The 26,952-nt window shown below is 37.8% G+C and overlaps 2 protein-coding genes across 10 annotated transcripts; one reads left to right on the top strand and one right to left on the bottom strand.

The window, feature by feature from the left end:
• Window positions 1–5,255: 5,255 nt before the first annotated feature.
• Window positions 5,256–5,882, top strand: LOC110775655 (uncharacterized). The gene has a single exon (XM_021980263.2). It carries the CDS (start codon window positions 5,256–5,258, stop codon window positions 5,880–5,882), a length of 627 nt encoding a protein of 208 aa, XP_021835955.2.
• Window positions 5,883–6,356: 474 nt separating this feature from the next.
• LOC110775649 (uncharacterized) lies at window positions 6,357–17,341 on the bottom strand. 9 transcript variants are annotated; one of them, XM_056828054.1, is made up of 8 exons: window positions 17,073–17,341; window positions 16,111–16,150; window positions 14,492–14,571; window positions 13,254–13,398; window positions 7,952–8,112; window positions 7,473–7,872; window positions 7,210–7,394; window positions 6,357–7,144 (listed from the first exon to the last, which is right to left on the bottom strand). In XM_056828054.1, the coding sequence occupies exons 5-8, from the start codon at window positions 8,015–8,017 to the stop codon at window positions 6,533–6,535; spliced, it is 1,263 nt and encodes a 420-aa protein (XP_056684032.1). In that variant the 5' UTR covers window positions 8,018–8,112; window positions 13,254–13,398; window positions 14,492–14,571; window positions 16,111–16,150; window positions 17,073–17,341; the 3' UTR covers window positions 6,357–6,532. The 9 variants fall into 9 exon arrangements, with proteins under 9 accessions (XP_056684032.1, XP_056684031.1, XP_021835950.1 ...); XM_056828053.1 differs by lacking the exons at window positions 14,492–14,571; window positions 16,111–16,150 and adding exons at window positions 8,183–9,206; window positions 9,353–9,493 and having other exon boundaries at window positions 17,073–17,339; XM_021980258.2 differs by lacking the exon at window positions 16,111–16,150.
• Between the last annotated feature and the right edge of the window lie 9,611 nt (window positions 17,342–26,952).

The following is a 26,952-nucleotide window of genomic DNA, read 5'->3' on the forward strand; positions in this document are numbered from 1 at the left end:
AATTTCATTTTGAAGTATTTTGTCAAAAGAGACAAGTTCCAAACCTTGTAAGGGGAGTGTATCATCTCCACATTCTTTGACTATAGTCTTGTAAAAGAAATTAATTATGTACGTATGGATAGTTGGTCTATGTTTCCCCAATTTTGATTCTACTCCAAAATTAGCAATAATGCGCGAAGATCCTTCTTTCATAAGATTCTTAAATTTATCAATAAGAGATTTTTTATGATGGCTGTAAAAATATATATATATATATATATATATATATATATATATATATATATATATATATATATATATATATATATATATATATATATATATATATATATATGAGAATGATAATAAACAACATCTCAAAAATCTACAACCAAGATACGTTGCCATATACGAATTAATTAAAAATATCTTTTCATCAACCAAGAACATTTCAATGGTCTTAATTTCAGTTTTTTGTAGTAATCTGGTTTTTCCCAAAGACGTATAATTTTGACCTTTATTTTCCAATTCTCTTTAAGCGGAGTTATATCACTAATCATATTTATTGAATGAGACATCTATAATCTATTAACTACGTTTTTATAATTTTTTAAATGTATAGTTATATTATGTGTCTTAGATTACTTATATACTGATGGACTATTGATATATACGTAGCATGTCAATCAGTATAATATCAAATGTCGTGATATGTGCACTCGTCTTTGCCTAATTGCACATATCAATATTCCTTAATATGCTTTTTTCCATATATAAAGATATTTAGTGTGTGAAGTTGGTATTATTGTCGAAGTTTGTATTACGTAGTATATGTTAGTATATATATCTCATTATCAAAGTTTGTATTTTAGGCAACATTAACCGCATGTCAACCGGTTAAATGAACATATGGTATGATTACCCGTAAAATTGAATATAAGGATAAATTCTTAAAATTTGTAATCTGCCGTATATAACTTAAAATGCTCGTAATCTGCCATAATAAGTTTTGTGTACGTATATATTTCTATATTTTACTAATATAAGAATATTTTCAAAATTATGTACAAATCCTTAACATATGTGATGTGACCTAAACTAAAGAGTGCCACATGACTGTACTATGATAGCCCAAAAGGAGGATCAAAGGCCCACCAGCAGGCATGCCTCGAATCCATGCATAGCCAATGCCCGCATCCAGATCCAAGACTCATCGCTTAGGCTATGAGACCTATTTGCTTAAAAGGATCCTGATCCATTATGTCTAAAAGCCCAAAGCTTGCAGGCCATCCCAATATTCAAAAGGTCCAACAGGACTGATCAAGCTTCCTACTATCGGACCCGATCTTATAAAGCATCCAATCATGCAGCCAGCATTTAGGGATCAATTCCAAAGGAACCCCAGCACTATAAATAGTGCAGATCCCTAGGTAAAAGGGGCAATCAATTCATTCTCACCTGCCTTAAAACTAATTCTGCTCTGTCTTCTCTCTAAAATTACTTCTCTCTCTAGCCCATACTTATTTAGGCATCGGAGGGAATATTCTAGACCTGATCAAGATGAGCCCGGCCCGGCGGCCCGCTCGAAATTTTCGCGGGTTTGTGCAGAATTTTCCGGCCCGGCCCGACCCGGCCCGAAAATTTTATTTTTTTGGGCGGGTTTGGGAAACACAAAAATACACTTTTTAGTTATAAATTTGGCCCGGCCCGAAAATGGCCCGAAAAGCCCGGTAGGCCCGCCCCGAAAATAACGGGTTCGGGCACAAAATTTTGGCCCGAATCTTGGCCTGGCCCGGCCCGGTCCGACATAGCGGGCTGATTTTTTACGCTCAAGCCCGGCCCGGCCCACCATTTGATCAGGTCTAGAATATTCCTACGGGAATATTCTTGTTTTGCAGGTTGCCAGAAGTTCGTGCCATCTCATACTTGATACCTTCGAGGAACGCGTGACACATCATCATCGTAAAAAGATCCCACGACATTTGGCGCCGTCTGTGGGAGGTTCTCATGGCCGAACCACAGTCTGAAGGAGAGCATATTGAAGGAGAAGAGAGACGGCCTCGCGAAAGGAGTCAACGCATATAGAAGAAGCCAATCGAGTCGCAAATGCCGGTAACACACCACGTCGAGTGTAGGAGGCTGAGGTGGTTGTAGAGGAAGAACTAGTCCTGGAAACATCTCCACCGGGCGGCCACCTAAGCCCCAGTGTCCGTGATGCCGTGCTGGATGAGAATTTGGACTTGCCCGTCTCAGTGGGATCGCTGCGCGAGATTTTAGCAGGATTCCAGCAGCAAATGAATCAAACCTTTCGACAGCAGATGAGTACCACATTGCAGGATGAAATACGAAAGAACATGTTAATCTACAGCACTGAAAGGACGGCCCCGCAGAGGCCCCTCACTCTAGGCGTCAATCGGATAAACAGAATTCCACTTAGATCCAATGTTTGGAGAGCTGGAGAAAGCTCCCGTCCACAAGCCAGCCGTGGAGTCAGTCCCGTGGCAGAACGCTGGGAGATTGACCGCGGTCATCAAGTCTTTCTGCCTCGGAGAGACCAAGCAACGCGACCACCATCCAGGGGAAACCCCCCGGCCATCTTGCGACCCTCCTCGAGGCGACAGGAATACTATGAAGCTGAATCTGAATTATCAAACACTGGGTCCATCCCAGTAATGGAAGATCCTCCATTTTACCCCTCTGCTCGAGGGCAGACCCAGATGACGCCTAACAGAGTAAGCCTGCGCCCCCGTATGGTCTCCAGCTGCCGTGAACCCACCTATCACATCCAGGAAGGGTTTAATAACCTGACGCTAAGGCACATGAGTACTCCCTTCTCTGAGGACATAATGAACGCCCAGAAAGAACCCAAGGTTAAAACTCCCACCATTGAAGCCTATGACGGTACCACCGACCCAGATATGCACCTAGTTGCATACCGTCACCACATGTATGTTCAAGGAACCAATGAAGCCACTTGGTGCAAATACTTCCTAGCCACTCTTAAAGAAGTAGCGTCCAAATGGTTTGAGCGACTGCCCCGGGATCAATTGCCTCTTTCAACGAGCTGCAAACCCTGTTATCCACCAGGTTCATGACACACAAGGAAGAAAGGAAAATAAGCATGCATTTAGGACGCATTCAACAAGGAAAAGACGAATCACTAAGAAGCTATGTGAAAAGTTTCAATCTAGAGGCCGGGCAGATCCCATACCTACCCGACGGCGCCTCTTTCGATAATTTTATCAGGGGATTGAAGAAAGGATCATTCAAGTTTGACTTAGTTAAGAAGAGTGTTAGGACTATGGCCGAATTTTATTGGATGAGGCTGAAGCGTCTATCCACGCAACAGAAATATGCAGCGCGTCCAAAGATGGAAAGACTGGTGAGTCAACAGATTCCTCAGGAAAGAAGGACAAAATAGACCGAAAGGCTCCACAAAAAGAGCATGATACCAATTCTCCTGGACACAAGAGAGAACGTCCACAAGAAAGAGAATATTTTGAGTACAACACAGATCTACTCACAATACTGAAGGACGTCGGGACCAGGTTTGACCTTGAACGGCCTTTTCCCATGAAGTCTCCTGCTGAGAGTCGAGACCCTAAGATGTATTGCCAGTTCCACGAGGATATAGGGCATGACACCAAGCATTGTAGAAGCTTGAAGAGAGCCCTAGACGGCCTAGCCTCCAAAGGACACCTCAAAAACTACTTGCAGAGAAGCGCTCACGGCTCGGGGAAGAACCAGTACAAAAAGAACAAATCACCCGTCTCACCTACAGAGGGAAACCACAGCGAAGGGGGGTTTGTAGCCGTCATATCTGGAGGGCCAGCCGCTGGAGGACCCACCATGAGGGGATAGAAAGACTTGTTAGGTTATGATACATATGACAATTCATAAATCATGCGGAAAAAACCATAAAGACAGGAAAACATATTATTTACACATAATCATTTAGCATAGTTTAGATGCATACTCTTTGTTGCGTGCCCTCCCTAGCTGCGCCCGAACCGAACAAGAACAAGCCTTTAGGACTCCAAGTGTCGTCCCTCCGTAGATAGTCCACAGCACGTCCGGATCCGCCTTAAGATTGACCAACTAGAATCGCCTTAAGGTTCTACTTATTTTCGGCTAAATGGGCAAGAATTATGGCTGATTTTTGTGCTTAAAAATCCTAGCTTTGAATACTTGAAAACTTATGTATAAACAATGACCCTAGGCCCTTATTTATAGAGGTATGGAAAGAGAATCGGAATCCTATTAGGATACTAATTTATTTAATTAGAATCCTGCTAGGACTCTATTTAAATAAACTTTATCTAATAGGTTTAGGATTTAATCTTTTATTGAATCCCGATAGTTTAGGATTCGCACACGAGCATCGCACGAGCACCGTACACCCGCGCAGGCCTTGCGGCCCACGCTGAGCGCACAGCGCTCGGCCCACGCTACTATCCGCGCGCGCCCATGGCTTCGGCTGGGCCTGGCTTGCGCTGGGCCTGGTCGAGGCTTTGGCGTGTGTTGGTGATGCGTGTGGCTTGCTGGGCGATGGCCTGGCTTCGTGCTGGGCCTTCGTCTAGCGAGCCTCGTCCGATGCTAATTCGTACGATACGCTTTCGATTAAATTCCCGATTCCGGAATTTATTTCCGATACGAACAATATTTAATATTTCCGATTCCGGAATTAATTTCCGTTTCGAACAAATATTTAATATTTCCGTTTCCGGAAATATTTTCCGATTCCGATAATATTTCCGTTTCTGACAATATTTCCGTTTCCGGCAATATTTCCGATTCCGGCAATATTTCCATTTCCGATAATATTTTCCGATACGTACCATGTTTCCGTTTCCGGCAACATCTACGACTTGGATAATATTTATATTTCCGATACGATCCATATTTCCGTTTCCGGCAATATCATCGTTTCCGGAGTATTCATTTCTTGCCTGTGACGATCTCAGCTCCCACTGAAACCAAGATCCGTCGATTCCGAATATCCATAGATGGAGTATTTAATGCCATTAAATACTTGATCCGTTTACGTACTATTTGTGTGACCCTACGGGTTCAGTCAAGAGTAAGCTGTGGATTAATATCATTAATTCCACTTGAACTGAAGCGGCCTCTAGCTAGGCATTCAGCTCACTTGATCTCACTGAATTATTAACTTGTTAATTAATACTGAACCGCATTTATTAGACTTAACATTGAATGCATACTTGGACCAAGGGCATTATTTCTTTCAAGACTATGCCCGCCGCCTGGGGCAAGTGATGCTGTCAGGAAAGTCACCCGTGGACCCATTTCCACATATAGATATATGTGAGTCGGATGGAGGACAAGTAGCCACCCCGCATGATGATCCTCTTGTGGTCGAGATCAAAATCTCCAATATGAGAGTAAAGTGTATCCTGATAGACACTGGGAGCTCGTCCGACATAATGAGCATGGAGTGCCTCAGCCGCCTAGCCCACGACCCCAAAACCATAGAGAGCATACATTATCCCATCATTGGTTTTGGAGGAAGCGTCATACATCCTATAGGCGTCATCAACCTGCCGGTTCGGTTCGGAGATCGAAAAGATGGACAGAAGATGGGAGTAAACTTCCTAATCGTCAAGGACTTGACAGCATACAATGTCATCTTGGGACGTCCCACCCTGAACAAAATTAAAGCGGTAGTCGTCACCCATCTCATGCTCCTGAAGTTTGTATGTGATGATGGGGCGATAGGGACTATACATGGAGACCAACAGCAGGCAAAAGACTGCTACCTCACAACCCTCAACCCGTCAGCATGGAAGAAAGATTTGGCCGAAGAAAGAGGCAAGAGAAAGCATGAGGAGGAACTACCTACCGCTAATGAGAGTATACCAGTCAAGACAGAAAAAGGTGGCTAGAAATAGAATGTCATTAAATTAAGATAAGTTATGTAACTCGAGCCTACTAAACGGCCTAACAATTGTGCAAGAGCCCACAAAACGGCATGTAATACCTGCCTACAAAGAAGCCAATTTGGTTTTGCTACTTAGTAAAATTATAAGATCTATGATAATGTTTCCCTATCTGATGAACTCATGGCTCAATAGTCACAAAAAAAAAACTAAATGAAATACCACCACATTAACGAGCCCTAAGGGGCGGCATCATGAGTGGTTAATTGAACGATGGCCTGAAAAGTGGCCTGAATTGAAAAAGACGTAAAAAACGCAAAGCAAGACTCAACAAGAGCAGTTATAACGCCTTCTCCTTTGAAGGCGTCACAAAAAGACTAGTCGGTTGACGGCCTGAGAAGTGGCCTAGATTAGCGCTCCAAATTAGGCTGATCATCTAAAACACTGGGGTAACCGTCCACCAATGGACCAAAAAGAGAGTTCCTAAGAAATCAGTAATAAACTGAAATGGAATAAAAAAAAACAAGTGCACAGGAGGCACAAAATATTCATACACGCCACAAGGCGAAACAAACCCAAATAAATAATGCCAAAAGGCATCAATGTTATTACAAGCGCCCGCGGCGCCATCTAAACCAACTAACAAAGACCATCTATCAATGAGGGGTTGTGGAGCTCCCGTCTTGAACATCCTGGCCTTTAGGGGAATTCACTTCCTCTTCCTCCACGTCCTCATCCCCCCCCTCGCTAAAAAACTCAGGAGGATCCAGGCCAAGGCGTCTAGCTGTCGAGACGGCCATCTGGTATGAGATACGACGTTTAAAACAGGAGAAGTCTTTCCCATCCATTGACTGATCCCATGCCCGCCGAGCATTCTCCAAAATGGACTCTTCCCCAGGCTTGAAAGAGCTAGAAGCTTCCCCCGGCACGGCTTCAATCTCATCCTGGGTAGCCTTGAGCTTCTTCTCCAAGGCGTCCACTTTGGAAGAGAAATTGGTCACTCGCTCTAAGACCGAGGAATACTCCTTTCTCAGCACGGTCAACCTCTCCTCATGCTCCAACAACTTCTTCTCATAGTCCTGGGCGTCTTCCTCAGCCTTCTTCAGAGCGTTTGCCTCGGACTTAATCTTCTTGTCTGCATCCGCATTGATCAACCTGGCTTTCTTCTCAGCATACTTCTCATGATTCTCAATCTGGTCTTTATGCTTTAGCATCTCTTTATGCATGTCAAAGCAGTAGTGCCTACCCTTGGCACAACGGATGAAGAGCTGCCGTGACCAAAAATAGACTTAGATTTTGTAAAAAAAAAAAAAGAAGATACATCTAAACTTACATCAAGTACGAGGGACTGCATGGCCCTAAAATACCCCAGATCAATTCCAGGAAGCGAGCTCACATATTCCTCGGGAATTGCATCATAGACGTCCGAAAGGATCTTATCCTTTTCTTCTGAACTAAACCCGCCTGATGGGGGAATGTTCGCCACTTCAGCACGCCGCATCCGTTTGAACATGTCAACTGAATCAATATCAAAATGTCAAATATTATACCAAAACTACCAAGTTATCATGACGTCCTAAGTACTAAGACACTAACCAGTCGATGGAGCTGGTGGAGGCATGGGGGCGTCCCCAGCAGAAGGACCTTCGGATTCCTTGCCCTTCCCCTCTCTTGACGAGGAAGTAGTAGCTCCTCCAACATTCGCAGCAGCACCTGGGGCGTCAACCTGGTCAGCAACCATCTTGTCAACGGCCGCTTTGGCCGCAGCATCTCCTTCGGTGGTCACCTTCGGAGATGCTTCTTTATGCTCACGTGGAAGGGTGGACGCCTGAGGAGGAGGGACTCCTTCTTCCCCGGCAAGAGGGGCGGACGGCCTCACCAGTGACGGTTTCGCTGCAGCATCAGCAGTGCCCAGCTTCTTGAAAAAGGGACGCTTGGGTTTAGGAGCCACCGCCGAAGACGCAGGACGTTTCTTCGTAGCCGTCGAAGTAGGCTCCTGAAAATGAAACGGATGAACAACCAAGCATAGACCTTAAAAGGAATACAGAAGTACATCAAAAATGATCAGGACGTACCTTGGCAGCATCAACAGAGGCACCCTCGTCGGACTTCTTTGAAAAGTCCTTCTTCTTAGCCTCCATGGCCTTGAGGATGTCATCCGTATACACCTAGGACAACCAGGTAGGCACGTCCACTAAACCCTTGTCTTCAGGGGACAGGCGATTCATGGAAGAACCTACGCAAAACCAAGAGGGTTAGTAAAAGGAAAGAAAACCAGGCTTTAGTGAAAAGTCTACGAGAACTACCTCTATCCAAATAGGGACAAAGACCAACGGCCGCGAGAAAGACCATGTTGGTAAACTGACCCACATGGGGCAGCCAATTATTGGGCACCCACGCATGACTCTTCGAAGACAACCGATACATTTCGGCCTGAAATAAAGGCTTTATGAGCCTCCAATCCCTTGACAAAAGACGAGGGTAGGCGTCATCCCTAGAAAAATAACGGGGCCGGTAATTCCACCGTGAAAGACGCTCTGAAAGTGGGAGGTCCTCCATTCGGATAACAGACCACTTTTTCCTCCACTACACCCAGCTAGAGGTCTTACCCACTACCGTCGTATATCCCCGTCGGCTATATAGAGTTAACCATCCCTGGGGAGAACGAGAGGAAGGGGCAATATCTACAAGCCTAATAAAAGCAGGAAAAGAAGGAGTGACGTCACTCAGTACGCACTTAGCAATATACCCAAAGACGTTCGCCCAAGAGTTAGGGGTAAGTTGGGCTAAGCCAATGTCATAACCTTCCAAGACGTCCATTACAAAAGGGTGCAGAGGAAACCTAAGACCCAACCTAAAAGCGGCCGTATAGACAGCAACCTCGCCCAGAGAGAGTCGGTCTACAGTACTATGGGGACGAGGACACCTAAAGCTAAAACCCCGGGGAAAAAGTAAGAAGCGTCCAAAGTCACGTCCCTGCTCCCTCAGATACCTCAACCATTTCATGCTGGGGAGGATGTCAGAAGGGAGAAAATCCACATCCTCTTTCCCACGAACCATAGGAGAAAGATTTTTTGCAAACTCCTCGTCAGAAGAACTGGAGGAATCATCCTCAAAATCCTCACGCGGGACACGAGGACGGCGAGCCACACTCTTTCTTCTTCTTGAAGAACGTGCCGCCCTTAAAGCCCCGTCTCCTGAATGATGGGAGGAGATAACTCCACCCCTATTTCCTTGGGACGGGCTTGAAAAAGGAACCCTGTTGTCCCTCTCTCGCGGCGCTGCCCATGCACCCACGTTGGCTGTCTGCCTAATACGAGCCATGTCGTCCTGCATAGGGAACATGACGTCTGACTTTAGAAAAAAGGAAAAAAGAGCGCGGCAACTAGCAGGACGCCTCCCCAAGAGATTAAAACATCAAAAGCAAAGAAAATTTCATAAGCATACAGAAACAAGAAGTTATTGAAAAGACTAACCAAAGAGTGATCAAACTGATGAAATGATTTAAGCAAAATCGTCCAAGCTTCAAGAACACTGAACGAAAAATCCAAGAACACCCAATGCAAACACAAGAAGATCTTTGACAAAGAATTCACTTTCTCTTTCTACAAAAATCACTTCGAAATAACAAAAGGAAAATGAGAGAAAATAAGCGATTTCTGCAGGTTTTAAAAGAGAAACCAGGCTCTGAAAAGCAACCACACACTAGAGGAAAAAACTTGATAAGTTGCTCTTAAAAGTGGCTTATAAGTTGCCCTTCGTAAGTGCCACCAATGGGGGGGGTCACTTTTGTAAAATTATCAAAAGTTGCCCTTAAAAAGGGCAACTTATAATCTTATAAGGTGCCCTTGTTGCAAACAAGGGCACCTTATGTGAAACTTATAAGGTGCCCTTGTTGCAAACAAGGGCACCTTATGTGAAACTTATAAGTTGCCCTTGTTGCAAATAAGGGCACCTTATAAGCTGCACATAAGTTGCTCTTGTTGCAAACAAGGGCAACTTTTGAGTTTTTTTTATAAGAAAAAAAAAAAAAATCTGCAATATAATTCCTAATATTCTGCAATATAATTTCTGATTTTGCAATATAATTTCTGTTTCATCAAACATCAGCTTGACATTCTCAAAAATGATATAAATTTTAAATTTCCAATAATATTACCGAATTAATTCAAATGTAATTAATTAAATCGATAAATAACAAAATAATGTAAGAGTCACGGATAACTACAAGTCTTCTCTAATTATTACACTGAGGGTAGTTCACAATCGTTGAAATAAGTAGCCCACTTGTCTCGAACTTCATCCAACTCTTTTTTGGTAAAGGGCCCCTCCCTTGGAGTTTTGAAAACATTTAAAAGAACACCGTACATGCAAACCAATAAATTAAATTAAGTTTCATATGCGAAAACAAAAATTATATTGGTCGCGAAAACAATTATATTGGCCAAAAATGACATTTTTGAACCCAACTACCAACAAACGAACCTCTTTCCACATTCTAACCCTTTTTCATGATTTACAAGATTAGTCAGATGATTATAAGACTCATTTCAATTTCGTTATGCACGCCTATTGGTCATTTGGATCGATATAGGTCATTTATGGCCAAAAATGACATTTTCGATCCCAACTACGAACAAACGAACATATATCCACATTCTAAACCTTTTTCATGATTTAGATGATTAGTTATATAATTATAAGACTCATTTCAAATTCGTTATGCACGCCTATGGTTCATTTGGGTCAATATAGGTCATTTATGGTCAAAAATGGCATTTTCGATCCCAACTACCAACAAACAAACCTATATCCATATTCTAAATGTTTTTCATGATTCTTATGATTAGTTATATGTTTATGAAACTCATTTAAAGTTCTTTATGCACGCCTAAGGGTCATTTGAGTCGATATAGGTCATTTATGGCCAAAAATGGCATTTTCGATCCCAACTACCAACAAACGAACCTATTTCCATATTCTAAACGTTTTTCATGATTCATATGATTAGTTATATGATTATAAGACTCATTTCAAGTTCGTTATGCACGTCTATGGTTCATTTGGGTCGATATAAGTCATTTATGGTCAAAAATGGCATTTTCAATCCCAATTACCAACAAACAAACCTATATCCATATTCTAAATGTTTTTCATGATTCTTATGATTAATTATATTATTATAAGACTCATTTCAACTTCGTTATGCACGCCTAAGGGTCATTTGTGTCGATATAGGTAATTTATGGCCAAAAATGTCATTTTCGATCCCAACTACCAACAAACGAACTTATATTAAAATTATTAACCTTTTTAATGATTAATATGATTAGTTAAATGTTTATGAAACTCATTTCAAGTTCGTTATGCACGCCTAAGGGTCATTTTGGTCGATATAGGTCATTTATGGCCAAAAATGGCATTTTCGATCCCAACTACCAACAAACGAACCTATTTCCATATTCTAAATGTTTTTCATAATTCATATGATTAGTTATATGATTATAAGACTCATTTCAAGTTCGTTATGCACGCCTATGGTTCATTTGGGTCGATATAGGTCATTTATGGTCAAAAATGGCTTTTTCGATCCGAACTACCAACAAACGAACTTATATTCAAATTATAAACCTTTTTAATGATTAATATGATTAGTTATATGTTTATGAAACTCATTTCAAGTTCGTTATGCACGCCTAAGGGTCATTTGGGTCGATATAGGTCATTTATGGCCAAAAATGACATTTTCGATCCCAACTACAACCAAACGAACCTATTTCCATATTCTAAACGTTTTTCATGATTCATATGATTAGTTATATGATTATAAGACTCATTTCAAGTTGGTTATGCACGCCTATGGTTCATTTGGGTCGATATAGGTCATTTATGGTCAAAAATGGCATTTTCGATCCCAACTACCAACAAACGAACTTATATTCAAATTATAAACCTTTTTAATGATTAATATGATTAGTTATATGTTTATAAAACTCATTTCAAGTTCGTTATGCACGCCTAAGGGTCATTTGGGTCGATATAGGTCATTTATGGCCAAAAATGGCATTTTCGATCCCAACCACCAACAAACGAACCTATTTCCATATTCTAAACGTTTTTCATGATTCATATGATTAGTTATATGATTATAAGACTCATTTCAAGTTCGTTATGTACGCCTATGGTTCATTTGGGTCGATATAGGTCATTTATGGTCAAAAATGGCATTTTCGATCCCAACTACCAACAAACGAACTTATATTCAAATTATAAACTTTTTTAATGATTAATATGATTAGTTATATGTTTATAAAACTCATTTCAAGTTCGTTATGCACGCCTAAGGGTCATTTGGGTCGATATAGGTCATTTATGGCCAAAAATGGCATTTTCGATCCCAACTACCAACAAACGAACCTATTTCCATATTCTATACGTTTTTCATGATTCATATGATTAGTTATATGATTATAAGACTCATTTCAAGTTCGTTATGCACGTCTATGGTTCATTTGTGTCGATATAGGTAATTTATGGCCAAAAATGTCATTTTCGATCCCAACTACCAACAAACGAACTTATATTAAAATTATTAACCTTTTTAATGATTAATATGATTAGTTAAATGTTTATGAAACTCATTTCAAGTTAGTTATGCACGCCTAAGGGTCATTTTGGTCGATATAGGTCATTTATGGCCAAAAATGGCATTTTCGATCCCAACTACCAACAAACGAACCTATTTCCATATTCTAAACGTTTTTCATAATTCATATGATTAGTTATATGATTATAAGACTCATTTCAAGTTCGTTATGCACGCCTATGGTTCATTTGGGTCGATATAGGTCATTTATGGTCAAAAATGGCATTTTCGATCCCAAATATCAACAAATGAACCTAAGGACACTTTCTAAATCTTTTTTATGTTTGATATGATAAGTTAGAGGCTTAGAGGTTACTAAGACTTATTTCAAATTCTTTATGCACATCTAAGGCTCATTTGGCCTGATATAGGTCATACCGAGACAAGTATAATAAATTCTAACTTCCTCTATTTTTACTTTTTATGTCAACCAAACAACTAGCCAGTTTATAAATTCCCATGAATTTCAAATTCCCCAATTTTTAGATGTCAACCAAACAACCCCTTATACTTTGTGTATTTCCTTAGTTAAGTCTGTTTTTATTAAAGATGCAGACGAAGTATTATTTGAATTATTTCTAATCAATTTTCCTTTTTTTGTTTTGTAACTGAAGTAATACTTAATACCACTTGCATTAAACTTCAAGCAAACTTATTTTTCATCATAGCATTTCAGCCAGGAAGCATACTATGAATAAGTACACAGAAAGAAAGTACAACAAAAGTCTAACCTGGATAATAATAATTGTAATAGCTAGCAGGTGGATTATACACATCTTGTCCAGCACCTGACTCTTGACCAGTCTCACCTTTGACGTTGGGGACACCCTGATTAGATGAGGTGGAATCAGAAGTGATCCCATTGTTAGATGCGACCTAGTGAATGTCAAAGAAAGACTTATGAGTTTTACTTTGCATAGAAATTCCAATCCAGCAAAGATGAGCAGGGGTGGGGGGTCTTTGAACAATGATTACACATACTAATCATAACACACTACTTACGAAGTCAATTACAAGAAACCCTTCATAACATAGAAGACACAGTTACCAGTCCCAAAACAACTTTAACAGGATGATGCAGAGAGGCACAACTGACACGAATATTACTCACCAGCAAAGGAAGCTTGTGAGGAAACCTTGACAGATGCAACGAATTACCTCATTCAAAACTGTCTTTTAGACATTTACGTAAGTTTTTTGACTAGAGACTAAAGCAAAACATAGCAAGAGGAAACATGATAACCTGAATAGAGTCACATGCAGCATTTTAATATTAATAATTACAATATGGTGCAGTAAGTAAGAATACCACTAGCAGCAGGTTAGGCCTCGAGGGCGCAAACGTCAGACTAATACTATTCCATAACCGCCAAGTGATACTAATCATAAAGAAGCCATATCAGGTTTTTCTGTTGATATGGAGCATACACAGTTACATCGTATTCATATATGCGTTCTATCCACTATATAATAACCTACAATTTGAGAAACTAACAATACGACTATGTGATTCTTCATACTTCGTATTCAAGAAGGATTTCAGTTTAAAATGCTGAGGATCGTCTCAAAAGATAAGGCAGCAAGTGACAGATCCTAAGAGTTTTTATTATTCGCTACACATATTAATCATTGTCAATATACATGTATAATAAAATCAGATATGTTCATGCAATTCGTTGCTGTTATTCCCATTATACTTTCAGCAGCAGTGAAGTTAAAACGACATGCTCCTACAAAGAACAGATAATTGTTTAACATTGATCAGCATTAAGGCTCTCCTCAACATTATAAACCCTAAAATATCAGCTAATGTATAAAACCAAAAAGATATTGTGAAAAGACAACACAATCAAATCCAAGAAATGCTTATAAAAGTTACACAATAAAGAACAAGAAAGACAGGACAAGAAAAGGAAGACACTACATATAACAGGGATAAGAGAATCCCTTAGCAGCCAAAGAAACATACCCTCTGTAAGAAAGCATAAAAAACATTGCACTGCAACTTCTCTATCATAACGCAGACCATTTCAAGGCGATGAGCAATATCTAAGCAAAAGAATGTTAAGGTCTTCAAACAATAATAGCAGAATCAAAGAGATACAAGCCGCAAAGCCAAGTTTCATCCGTCACATGAAAGTGGTTGAATGAGGTAAAAATAGAAGGATGTTTCCAGCATTTTCTTGAAAAAACAGAATAGTCGGACTTGAAAATCAATAGCAAAGGTCAACTGGCTATTTACAATTCTTACTAAAAAAAAACAATGTTCCTTTCTTTCAAAGTCACAGTTAAACACCTAGCAGATGAGAAAAAAGTATGAGAATAGCAAAAGCGAGAAAAATGTGACTTTATACTCAAGAACTTAACGATAAAGGAGGCATTTATATCAGAAAACGGTAGGGGGTGGGGGAAGGAAGGCCGGAGGGGTTGAGCCGTTAATGATGTCCTTCATAAAGATATGATGCAAATGTGTAATAGTTCTTTAATTGTATGGAATCTGATGGAGCCATGGAGGGTCTCAAGTTCTTGACTTTTTAGTGTGTTCTGTTGGCTGTGTTGTCACGATTCAGGAGAAAGATGAAAAGATGAAGGGAAATCCTGATCTGTTTTTCAACTGTGCCACAGTAAGTTTAATTTCTCATTTTTTTTCCATTATTTATTTGGATTTAGGAAGCTTATGACACAAGAAGAAAGAGCTTTGAACTGGGGGTATGATGTAAATTCAGGCCCCACTTTTGAACTTTGCTAAAAATCCTCATTGGATATTTGTTTCCTGAATGTTCTTTTCCTGTTGGCCTTCTTTACAGGTAGCTAACTTCTCTACTGTCTGTTTGAATTCTTTTAGTTAAAACAATTTCACAAAATGACAAATATAGGATAGGTAGACCTTTATTTTTCCTTAGAGGGTGAGTCAAGTGTGGACCTAATGTGTTTCTGCTTCTTGGTTAAGGTTATTGTATGTGAGTTGATTTGTTGGAGTTTCTTTGCGGGATTCACGGCTCGGCTAGCCAGTGGACCATCTGTGTTGGACTCAGTCAAGGGGTGACAACACTTGCTAGCTTGTTTCTTGTGAATATTCTGAGAACTTTCTATAAGATAGAGGATGATGATAAGAATGCTTCGTATCAGCTGGAAAGGGGCTGTCTTGTTTCCTGTTACTATTTGAGAAACTTTTTTTTTCGTTTTTTTAAAGAGATTAATAGAAAGACAAGATCGCCTGCGACCCAGTAGCAGACTCTTAAACAGCTTTTCTGATTCCTGTTATGTTGTAAGCATTAGCTGGCATCAAAAGTACAAAGTGAAAAAAAGTAAGAAGTAAGCAATAGTTGAACCCGCAAACACAAAACTTCGGTTATGAGTTTTCCAAATCGTTCCTCTACCACTGAACAAAAGTCCACAATGTGTAATGCTGTCAAAAAAATTATATATTGTAGGGCGAGCCCCCCTGTCTTCGCCGCTGCTTAGACTACGTTAGGATCCTAAATATAGCATTTCTTTTTTCACCAACATGTTCCTTATTTTTTGTAACTTTTTCTTATTAGTAATACTTCGTTTATACCAAGGTCGCAATATTTACAGGAGTTTTACCTGGCTTACATCCATACTCTCGCAGACAATTTATTTGCATCTGCCCAACAAGAACTACGCCATTCAGTACAGTATTAGACACTGTCTTGGGGCCCACCTCTTAGGAAGGGTGAGACCTAAGAGGCTATCACATTCTAAGTCCAAATATAACATATTGATGCACACACTCTAGGTTATTAATTCATTCAGTATATAGATTGCAACATTAACATCTGATCTAGACACAAGATCATTCTGAAAATCTTGCCTTTGTTCAGTGATATTTATAACTCCTACCACATATACAAAATTTCAGCTAACATAGGTCTAATTGAAGTTTCTAGCTGAGATTTGTCTTTTAATATAGCAGCCTGGGCAACTTTCTGCTTTCTGACCATGAGTTCTCTCTAATTCCACACATCCCACTATCCTAGTAGTCCTTGCCTTCTGAGTACTATCATTGAAAATAAATTTGTTCATAGGCAATTCATTTGAAGCGGCTTCTCCCATTTTCCTATATAGATTTAACTTTTATTGCATCAGATGATAGGCTTGACTTCGTGAATACTAAAATGGGTTTCTTTCAGGTGAACAAATATCTTGAGAACTATGACAAGGCACTTACTGAATCTGCTACAAATTTAGCTTACTTAATCTTGCAGAAAAATTGAGCTAACACATACAATTATTTTCATGGAACCAAATCGCAAAATCCCAGAACAAATTCGAGGAACAAAATTGCACAACAATATTCGAAGAATAATTGAGCACACATTCTCACAATAATTTGAATCTTAAATTGCATAATAAGTCAAGTAATTTGCAGCAAAATCCTCTATAATCAGTAGAAAAATTCGAGCAATAATTCGCATAATCAATTGCACAAAAATTCGCAAAAAACTGAAAAATTATCAAACAAAAATCAAGACCTGTACAAACCAAAAGTTCAGAACATGAAGTGATAAATTTGAATAATCTCATACCAAGAAAATTCCCAAATTCGAAACCCTAAGCAAGATTTTGTGCCACAAGCACCACCTTCACTACCCGCTCCGCCGTCGCAACAAGAACAATCACCATTGGAGCTCGAAGGGAGGAGAAGATGCGTGGTAGGGAGAGAGAAGGAGATGCTAAGCAGAGAGGGAAGCAGCAATGAGGTCAGTGACCGTGTGAGGAGGAGAGAGATAATTACAAATGATGCGCTTTTCCTTTATCAACAGACCTTACAAAAACCAAATTAAAAAAAAAAAAAAATTATTATTCAAATTAAAGGTTGCCCTTGTAATATAAGAGCATCTTTTGAGTGGGAGCTTTTGACAATTTTTCTACTAGTGACACGTGGCACTCCACCATGTCAAGAAGCCTACCCCACATGGGCAAGTGGAACCCTCCTTGAGGGGCAAATGATGTGACTTAAACTAAAGAGTGCCACATGACTGTAGTATGATAGCCCATAAAGGAGGCTCAAAGGCCCACCAACAGGCATGCCTCGAATCCATGCATAGCCAATGCCCGCATCCAGATCCAAGACCCATCACTTAGGCTATGAGACCTATTTGCTTAAAAGGATCCTGATCCATTATGTCTAAAAGCCCAAAGCTTGCAGGCCAGCCCAATATTCAAAAGGTCCAACAGGACTGATTAAGCTTCCTACTATCGGACACGTGTCCCGATCTTATAAAGCATCCAATCATGCAGCCAGCATTTAGGGATCAATTCTCAAGGAACCCTAACACTATAAATAGTGCAGATCCCTAGGTAAAAAGGGCAATCAATTCATTCTCACCTACCTTAAAACTATTTCTGCTCTGCCTTCTCTATAAAATTACTTCTCTCTCTTGCCCATACTTATTTAGGCATCGGAGGAAATATTCCTACGGGAATATTCTTGTTTTGCAGGTTGCCAGAAGTTCGTGCCAGCTCATACTTGATACCTCCGAGGAACGCGTGACACGTCATCACCGTAAAAAGATCCCACAACAATATGGTAAGGATATTTTTTCTCCCTTTTTTATTTACCAGCTAATCCGATTAAGACTGAGGGCCTGTGTACAATAGGTCTCAGGTTCGAATCCCCTCGCCTCCATTTGTAATTTATATTGCCCTTGTGGCTCATTTTCACCAAAAAAAAAATCCGATTTAGCATTTTTTAATATTAATTGATTAATTTAATTATCATTAGTTCATTAATTTAGGGGAAGTAAAAAGGGCGGGAAAATTTTTAATGTGAGCGCGACAAGTGTCAGGCTTGCTTTTAGGGGCTTCTGTTTTAGTATAGCTATAGATTCTTTAAGACAAATAAAACAAGACCCCACATGAATTTGTTTTTTCTTATGTGTTGGAAATAAAATAGAAGATTCTCTTCAATTGTCAATAATGTCAAAATTCTAAATTGGAACATAATTGTGGAACAGAAGGAGTAATAACTACCTTACATACACTCTATCAATAGAATTATACCACCTATGATTTTCTTGGCAAATCCTAACACTTATAAAGCCTTAAACTTCAATTCTTATTCACCCAATAGTGGAATTACCTACATACCCCCAATTTCCTTATTTGTTTTATTTCTCTTATTCTTATCAATATATTTTCACCCTTCCTTTTGTCTTTGTTTTTCACTGAGATGCCCCCCTTCCATTTGCGACCTAAGCACATTGTTAATGTTCCATGTAAAATGCTATAATAACAATTTTGGAAAGCTTAATGTTGCATGTGGAATGCTACAATAACCATTTTGGAGAGCTTAACGTTGCATGTGGAATATTAAAATATCAATGACACCTCTTGTAAACATATTTCTAATCGCATATGGAGTATCAATCTAATATATATATTTATATATATATATATATATATATATATATATATATATATATATGGGAGTTTTTTGAAGAGCAATGAGAGCATCCACATAGGATTTCCATGTCAAAAAATTAAATGATTGAAATTTTTAAATGATAAAATAAATATAATTTTAGATAATTGTTGTGAATTTTTGTAAAAAAAATTTGGATAAAATATATCCACGTTGGTGTTTAAGATAAACATATTTTTAAATGATAAAATAAATATAATTTTAGATAATTGTTGTGAATTTTTGTAAAAAAAAATTGGATAAAATATATCCACGTTGGTGTTTAAGATAAACATTGAACATTTCTGTGAAAAAATATAAATACTAACCTATTGTACGCTTATTTGTATTTCTATATAACTGCATAAGCTACTTTCATATGTAAAGGCTTATTTATGTTCATAAACTACCTAATTATCAACCCTAAATTAATTCAACCCCCCCCCCCTCCCCCCACGTACCCCCACTCCCCACTGACGTTTACTGTTGGATTTTTTTTTTGGTTGGTTTTGTTTATTTGTTCTCACTAGTTGTTGGCCGGCGCGCTAACGCGCGCCGTCCCCCAAGGTAGCAAAATCTGTTTGTGAAATTAATTATAATTGATATTATTTGTGAAATTAATTATAATTGATATTATTTGTGAAACTATAATTGATATATTATATGAAATTACAATATGTTCATAAACCATTTTTGTAATCACAAGAAAAAACCACTCACTTTATGAATCGAAAAGTATAATTAGATAAATTTGTCATTTCATAACCATTTTGAACGTTGTAATTCATATAAACGAAATTACATTTTCATTTAATTTCAAGCAAAACATACACCTAATATCTTTCTACCAAAAAATATTTATCAATAAATCATACTCCGTATACATCTAATAATTCAATTAAATCTTGAAAAATACAGCATTTTGTACAAACTAATTTCAACATAAACAAAATTGAAATATTGCAGGGAGAACCATTTTTTTTTCACAACGAAATAACATTTAACTTTTAACTTCGAGGAACATTGGCATTGTTGCACGTTGCTTGCTTATTTTCCATAATCTTGATCTTTATGGAAGACCTATTACAACACAAGTTCAATATAGTTCAATTAAGATCAAATCAAAGAAAAACATTCACAACAAATTTCATACGAAATATATAGAACTACGAAAATCTAAAAGCTACAAGAAGATGGGCTAGAGCTATTGCCAAAGAATCTACACCACCTCACAACTTGATAGACTTTTTTTTATTCAAATCAACTTGTTTTACAAGTTCTAAAAAATCCACCAATGGTGGACCAATTTACAAATCTCATATAATTAGACTGAGTTTTCTTAAGGTAGAAAGTAAAAAACAACCAGATGTTCATATTCCTTGCTACCTCAAAACCCATCTCCATCCTTTGTTTACATTGTACTTCCATATCATTGTTTTCCCAGTCTAAAAATTCACCAATATCAGTCCGAGTTTTCTTACGGTAGAAAGTCAGAAACAACAAAGTACAGTCCTTCCTACATCTCAACCCACCTACATCCTGTGTTTACATTGTATTTCAACCCCACCCCCCATCCCCCCAACCTACCTTTTTTTAACAGTTTTGTGAATTTAAATATTTATTCCTACTTGCCCAATACAACACCTAGGCTGACTATTCAGACCACGCAATTGTGTTTTTTGGTCATCGTGTGAAAGTTCAGCTCATAACAATACAATTACAAGTTTGATCCCACACAATTATGCGTAGTCTGAGGTAAGTTAGGGGGAGCAATGTAGAAGCAATTAAAAAAGGGAGTGACAATGAAACAACATCCCAAACTCCAATGTGAAGGGGTCAGAGAACGGTACCAATAGGGATATTAGGAAGGGACTAAAAACCTTCGACATTTAAATGCTAGAGATAATTTAAAAATTCGCTTTTCAAGTACAATCTAAATATGCAGAGATTTGAACAAAGTAATTAGTGTAGAGAACTTCAGTCGGAATTGTATATCCAAACAAGAATTGCATAAGAGATACTTATCATTCCTGATGTGAACTATTCTTTCTTGTCAAAACTAATGGCACGCAAACTAATTTCTCGATCACTCCTTTTTTGTGTAAGGATTCTACATTTCTGTGAGAGGCATCCCTAACACAACCACAGGCTAAAGTTATTATTCTCTTCAAGTAATGAGCTAGTGCCCCATGTATACATTACATACTTTATCAACTGGATGCAAGGTTAAACAGATTAATTCATCAGAACTCGAGTCAAAGGGAAGAAGGTAAACGACTACAATTACTACCATGCATGGGAGAATAGAACTGTACCTTATCCAAATGGCTTGTAACTTTATGTCGGCTTTTGATATTCCTGAAAACCTGATCTTCAGAAAGTGGTCTTTTGATCCCATATTCACGATAAAATCCATGAAGTTTATCAGCAAGCAATAATGATAGACTGAATACTTGTTTAGACCAATTAGCCATATAACTGACCATAACCAAATCAAATAGATAAATAAAGCAGCATTTCAAGAGACTGGTGTAAATAGCCAAGGCCAAGAAGGGAAGAAGAAAATTTACAAATTGTCCTTTAATTAGGTAAAGTATTATTTAACTCCATTCAAGTGAACCAACAAAAAGAAACCAGTGAAGAATTAATCCAAAATAGGCTTTAAGATGACTGTCCATGTGCAACGTCATAAGGGCAATCACAAGTACTATGTGTACCTTTGAAGTTATGGTTATAAGAGTTCTCCGTATTTTCTATGTCCTTACTTGACTGAATCTTACAGATGAAGCCGTCCAACTTAGAATTTCCACAATCACACCTAAAGTTTCTCTTGGTCCACAGCTCCACAATCTACAAAAACAACAGCCTGTAAGGTTCTTGTGGCTGGCTGTCTTTAGGACACACCTTCAATTACCAATGTATCATGCACTATAATAGACTTATGTGAGGAAGTGAATTTCAGACATAATGATCATCGTATAAACAAGGGCATATATTAATTCTAGGGGAAAGGAATGGGAGTAAAGACCCCCAAGATACTTATGCAGTAAAGACCCCCAAGATCTGCAAGGAAGCTCATTGTAGTTCAAAAAGAAACAAGAATGAGTACAGTTGGGGGAAGGGAAGGGGGGGGGGGGAATATGAATATGGGGGAAGAAACAATAATAAAGATTTTATGAGTTTGGTATATGAATCATTATTTCATAAACCTGAAAGCAATCCAGCCCAAATAACAACAATTAACATGCAACTGCATCATTACTAACATGCAGCTGGTGCCTAGTCCAACATAAAATACAAGACAAGCCATTAATGTTGCTGGCGGGAAAAATTAGAAGCCATTCAGAAAGGGCGCGAGAATGAAATAGCAGACCAAACTCTAATGTGAAGGTGTCATTTTCTTTCCAAGCCTGCAATTGCTTGTAGCTTTAACAAATCCCTTTTGCGTCATTGTGCAATCAGTTTTCCCACGGAATTTACCATCAAGAAATCTACATGTTTGAATAAAATTCTAAGCAAAATCTAATTTTAAATGCTAGGTACATGACTTTCAAAAAACTCAAAAGATCAGCTTATTTGGACTTTCACGCTCGTACAAGTACACCATACGAGAAATAAGGCAACTAATTGACTTTGTTACTTAATTCAGGAGTTTAATTGCAGATCTCTAGGCACAGCCATTTCACAACAGAAACTGCATAAAAATATAATAAAGTAAAAGATAAACCGAAGCACAAAGGTGTCAAAACTTGATACTCCTAGGGCAAAAGAAAAAGGCAAACAAAGTGTCATTCTACTCAAATTGGGCAGAAATCTTGATAGCATTTAATCTAAACGAAAATAAATCTAGAAAAACTATCATGCCGATAGGATAGCTTTCGTAGCTATCATCAGATAATAAATATTACATGACACAAGATCCATTGATCACATTGTTCTCCATGCTTGTTACCTTTATTCTAAATTATATTCTAACTAAACAACATATAATTTCATACAAGAAGTTGCAAACAAAAGGAATACATACCAGGGTCTACGAGGGTTATATTTCTGCAAAAAAGTTACAAGACGTTCTGACATCTCAACAGCGCATTTTCAAGTTTAGCCAATGCACTGTTATTGGGAATGAGGTTTGTCTATTGTAACTTGTAAGCATAAGGTTTTTTTGGGAATGAGGTTTATAAAATGATTAATGTGGCATAGAAATAAACCTTGTGAAGGTTTGCTTTATTGCTATTGCACTGAGAGGTAAATGAAAAAAAGAATGATCTTTCTGTAAAACTGTCAGAAACTTACAAATTTCGAAAGCTCTTTTGCTTTCTCGTCATTGAAACCAAGAGCTGTCATTATCTGGTGAGCAGCAGACTCCTTTTGTTCCCAGATTCCGAGAAGCAAATAAGTTACAGTTACTTCTCCATCTTCACCTGCATTGCCAATGAAGAGTTTAGAAACTTTTGCTCAGATTGCTAATGCTAATTTGGCCGCTTAGCCCTGTTAGATATAATTACAGAAGAATTGTTGTCGGAGCACGTTTTTACTGACACAAATAATAACTACTATCACTAAAAGAAATGCAGCCTTTTCCATAAACAGTACAACATTAAGCAGCATATTATAGATTCGGGAAAGAAAACATGTAACATCAATGTTGATGGAGATACAAAAATCAAAACAGAAGTCACAATGAAATCAAAATTAAAATATTGTTGCATGATAAACCTTCAAAAAGCTAAAACTAATCTTAAATATGACAGGGCCAATAGAAAATACTAAACATAGAAAGCTATAGAAAGAGGAGAAAGGAACTTATAATTTTTCACTAAGACGTTACTTATCAATTATTCACATCATAGTGGCAGAAACATGTGAAAAGATCAACCACTTACATAAACCTAAACAATCAAAAACCAATACCTTCATTTGTGGCTTAAGGTAAAAGCTGAGCATAGATTCCAAAATCAAAGTAATTAACAGCGTTCTTTTCACCTTCAGCCTGCTCTAAACACCTTATTCCAGATTTCTCCCTGCAAAGTTTTTGTATATAATTATCTTGGAAAAAGAAAATTCCCTTTACCTAAAAGTGAGAGGAATACTGGACATAAATTTACTTCTTACAACAAACTGTCATCTTCTTACACTTGTAAAGAATTTTGCAACATGAAGTTACAACTTACAGGCAAGCTGAACGGATAAGGGTGGAAAATTAGACAAGATACATACACATACAACTACTTATATACTCAAAATGCCTAAGAAGAAAATTTTCTCATACAATTGAGAAGAAAGTCTGTTTTTACCTAGCATGCTTCAATAACAAAAACAAAAAGAAAAGGAAGAAACGAAAAAGGAAACAGTAAAGAGACACCAAAAATAGAAAATAAAAACCATCGTAGAAAACTCCTAGCATAAGACCTATAGAAAAAGGGGAATTAATCTTTCAATAATACCTTAGAGGACTCCAATGCAAAATTCATCTCTTTCCACTTGTCGGAAAGATCTTAATCTTCAGCATTAGATCCATGATCTTCATTAAACTCATCTCGATACTCACATATGTACCTTTGTCTTTCACTTTGTCGGTTATTATCTCCTCTACTTTTTTCTCCTCTCTTTTGGAAATTTTGACAACTTAGACATCCGTAAGATAGTCATCCTGTTTTCATAAATTTTAAATAAAAAAATAAGGAAAATGATATGACTTTGTTGTAATAAACAAAAAACAAATCGCCAGAATTCAATCATAACAAGCAGCACCTATCAGCAGGTAACCAGTTACCAAATCTAACTATCTAAGTCGCAATTAAGAACAAAAAGCCTAGAAAACAAGTAGTCAAAACTCCATTTCCAGCAAGACAAGAAATGAAGAGGATAAATATTTTTCATCTAATCATTTATATTTTATTGGAAGTATATATTATTAGTACAGAGTAATATTTAACCGTTAGAGTGCAACATTGTCCAATGTTGTTTGATTTAGAAGAAAGGTACTACAAGTCTACAACATAACCCATCATTCAACTGTAACCTGAATCACTTAGAAACAAGAGTTAAGAAGCTTCAAATCTACATACATACGAGAATTTTGATGCAAGAGTAATTAAGAATGCCAGTTTTAAGAAGGTAAGTTTGGACCTTGATTTCTTTTAGGGGTGCTTCCTGGTTACTACTCAGAATCTCAAATAGGGATAAATTATGACCATAAGAAGTTAATTCTCTGTAGATTCACTATAGCTTAACCTCATGGGTTTCCTTTGAAAATGCAGAATAATATAAATTGGACAGTGTATTCCATTAAATTTCACTTATATCAGTTTAATTCATAAAAGACGCACCCTCATATATCACACAAAAACAAGCTACAATCTTATGCTCTTATCAGTTCAATAACATATTCTCCCCAATCACAAGCACGGTTGCCATTTAATATCAGATTGAATCATACAATCATGAAACACATAATTACCAGGACAATCCCTATTAGCAAAATGAAGCACTGAAAAAAACTCATAACAGACAACATAACCTCACATAAAGTGGTAAAACGAATAGGAAACTTGGGACAAATCATTAAAGGAGAAAATAATTCTTTTGACATAGGACGAAATCCTAAGAAAAATCCCTGGCAAAATAAACACTCAGCGATAAGTAATACAAACGCAGAAAGGATATTTCAATATTAGTTTGCATTGAAAATATTATGGGTCCTTGCACAAGGAGAGATATAGGAAATCTAACCCCCCAAGGTCTGCACATGGAGTTCAATATTAGCAGGTACAGGCCTGGGTAAGGCAATCTCTTCAAAGTAAGGGAACATTTTTGGCACAAAGTGACCAAAAAACAAGATACTTTTTGACAATTTTGCCTCTATTTTAACCAAAAAAATCATGTATGTATTAGGAAAATGATTAATAAGGATAAAGTTTCAGAATTTGGATATCTAGATTCAAGGAACATTGTACACAAATTGTTTGTGTTACAGTTTCATGTAATTTAGATGAAATGTAAAATCATTTCCATACCATCTTATGTAATATAATTGGGGTGAAAGTAATGAAACAATTATCATAGATGTCATGATGATCAAGGATTGATGTGATTAAACTAATTGATGTAATTCATGGATTAGAAATAAGGTACCTCTTCGAAGGGATTAAGCCTTCCATGTCAGATATGCCTTTTATGTTATATAGTACGTGACGTTTTTCTCTTACCATGATCCCCTGTCCCCTCCCTTTTTTAGTTATGACTGGTGAGAAGGTAATGCCTTTTTTCGTTTACCAGTCAGATGAGTTTCTAATCAATAAAATATTAGAGCAGCTTCCAGCATTGGCTTTGTAACATAACAAACTTAATTAAGAAAACCCATTCCATATGAAGTTTGCAGATTTTCCTTGTAGTTACCTCATGAACGATTTTCTCAAATCTCTCGTTCTCATGTGGGGTTCTGGTATCATGCTGAAAAAAAGGGGAAGGATTTTTACAAGTAATTACTTATGTATAAATCTCTCTAGTTGATGGTGGTCATCGTGTGAAATCTGGTTACCTTCACAACTTCACACTATTTATGTAATTTTCAAAATAAATGGTTAAAAAAGGAATACAGAGGCATGTATTAGCTTGCATTTAACTTGTTTAATTTTCTTCCTATTGTAGACCCCGTGAGAACCTCGAACGATCACTACGAACATCCTGAGTTTGAAAACTCATAATCCCAGCAAAAATCCTCAAAATCAAATACTACTCCTCACTCACAAGAATAACCCTCCAAATCAAATTGGGAATTTACAAATCCACCCAAAAAACAAAGCTTGATTTATTTTTTTAGTTTCTTCTTACACCCCTGAAGTAATCCATACATTTGATCAATAATAGAAACAACACATTCAAAACCCAGCAGAATCAGCACATTCAAAACCCAGTAAATATGAAGGTGCTTACCTTTGAGATTACGTAAAAGATTCATCAAAACAGATCAAATGAAAAAAGCAATCTCATTATAAGAC

Source organism: Spinacia oleracea, chromosome 5 (genome assembly GCF_020520425.1).
Source record: "Spinacia oleracea cultivar Varoflay chromosome 5, BTI_SOV_V1, whole genome shotgun sequence".
Lineage (NCBI taxonomy): Eukaryota > Viridiplantae > Streptophyta > Magnoliopsida > Caryophyllales > Amaranthaceae > Spinacia > Spinacia oleracea.

What these genes read in the sequence shown, in the direction of transcription:
- LOC110775655 (XM_021980263.2), top strand. Translation starts at nt 5,256, where the DNA reads ATGCTGTCAGGAAAGTCACCCGTGGACCCATTTCCACATATAGATATA.
- LOC110775649 (XM_056828055.1), bottom strand. Translation starts at nt 8,017, where the DNA reads ATGGAGGCTAAGAAGAAGGACTTTTCAAAGAAGTCCGACGAGGGTGCC. An exon ending in TCCACCAGCTCCATCGACTG is followed by an intron (nt 7,395 to 7,472) that starts GTTAGTGTCTTA and finishes ATATTGATTCAG; the next exon opens with TTGACATGTTCAAACGGATG. An exon ending in TGCAGTCCCTCGTACTTGAT is followed by an intron (nt 7,145 to 7,209) that starts GTAAGTTTAGAT and finishes TGGTCACGGCAG; the next exon opens with CTCTTCATCCGTTGTGCCAA.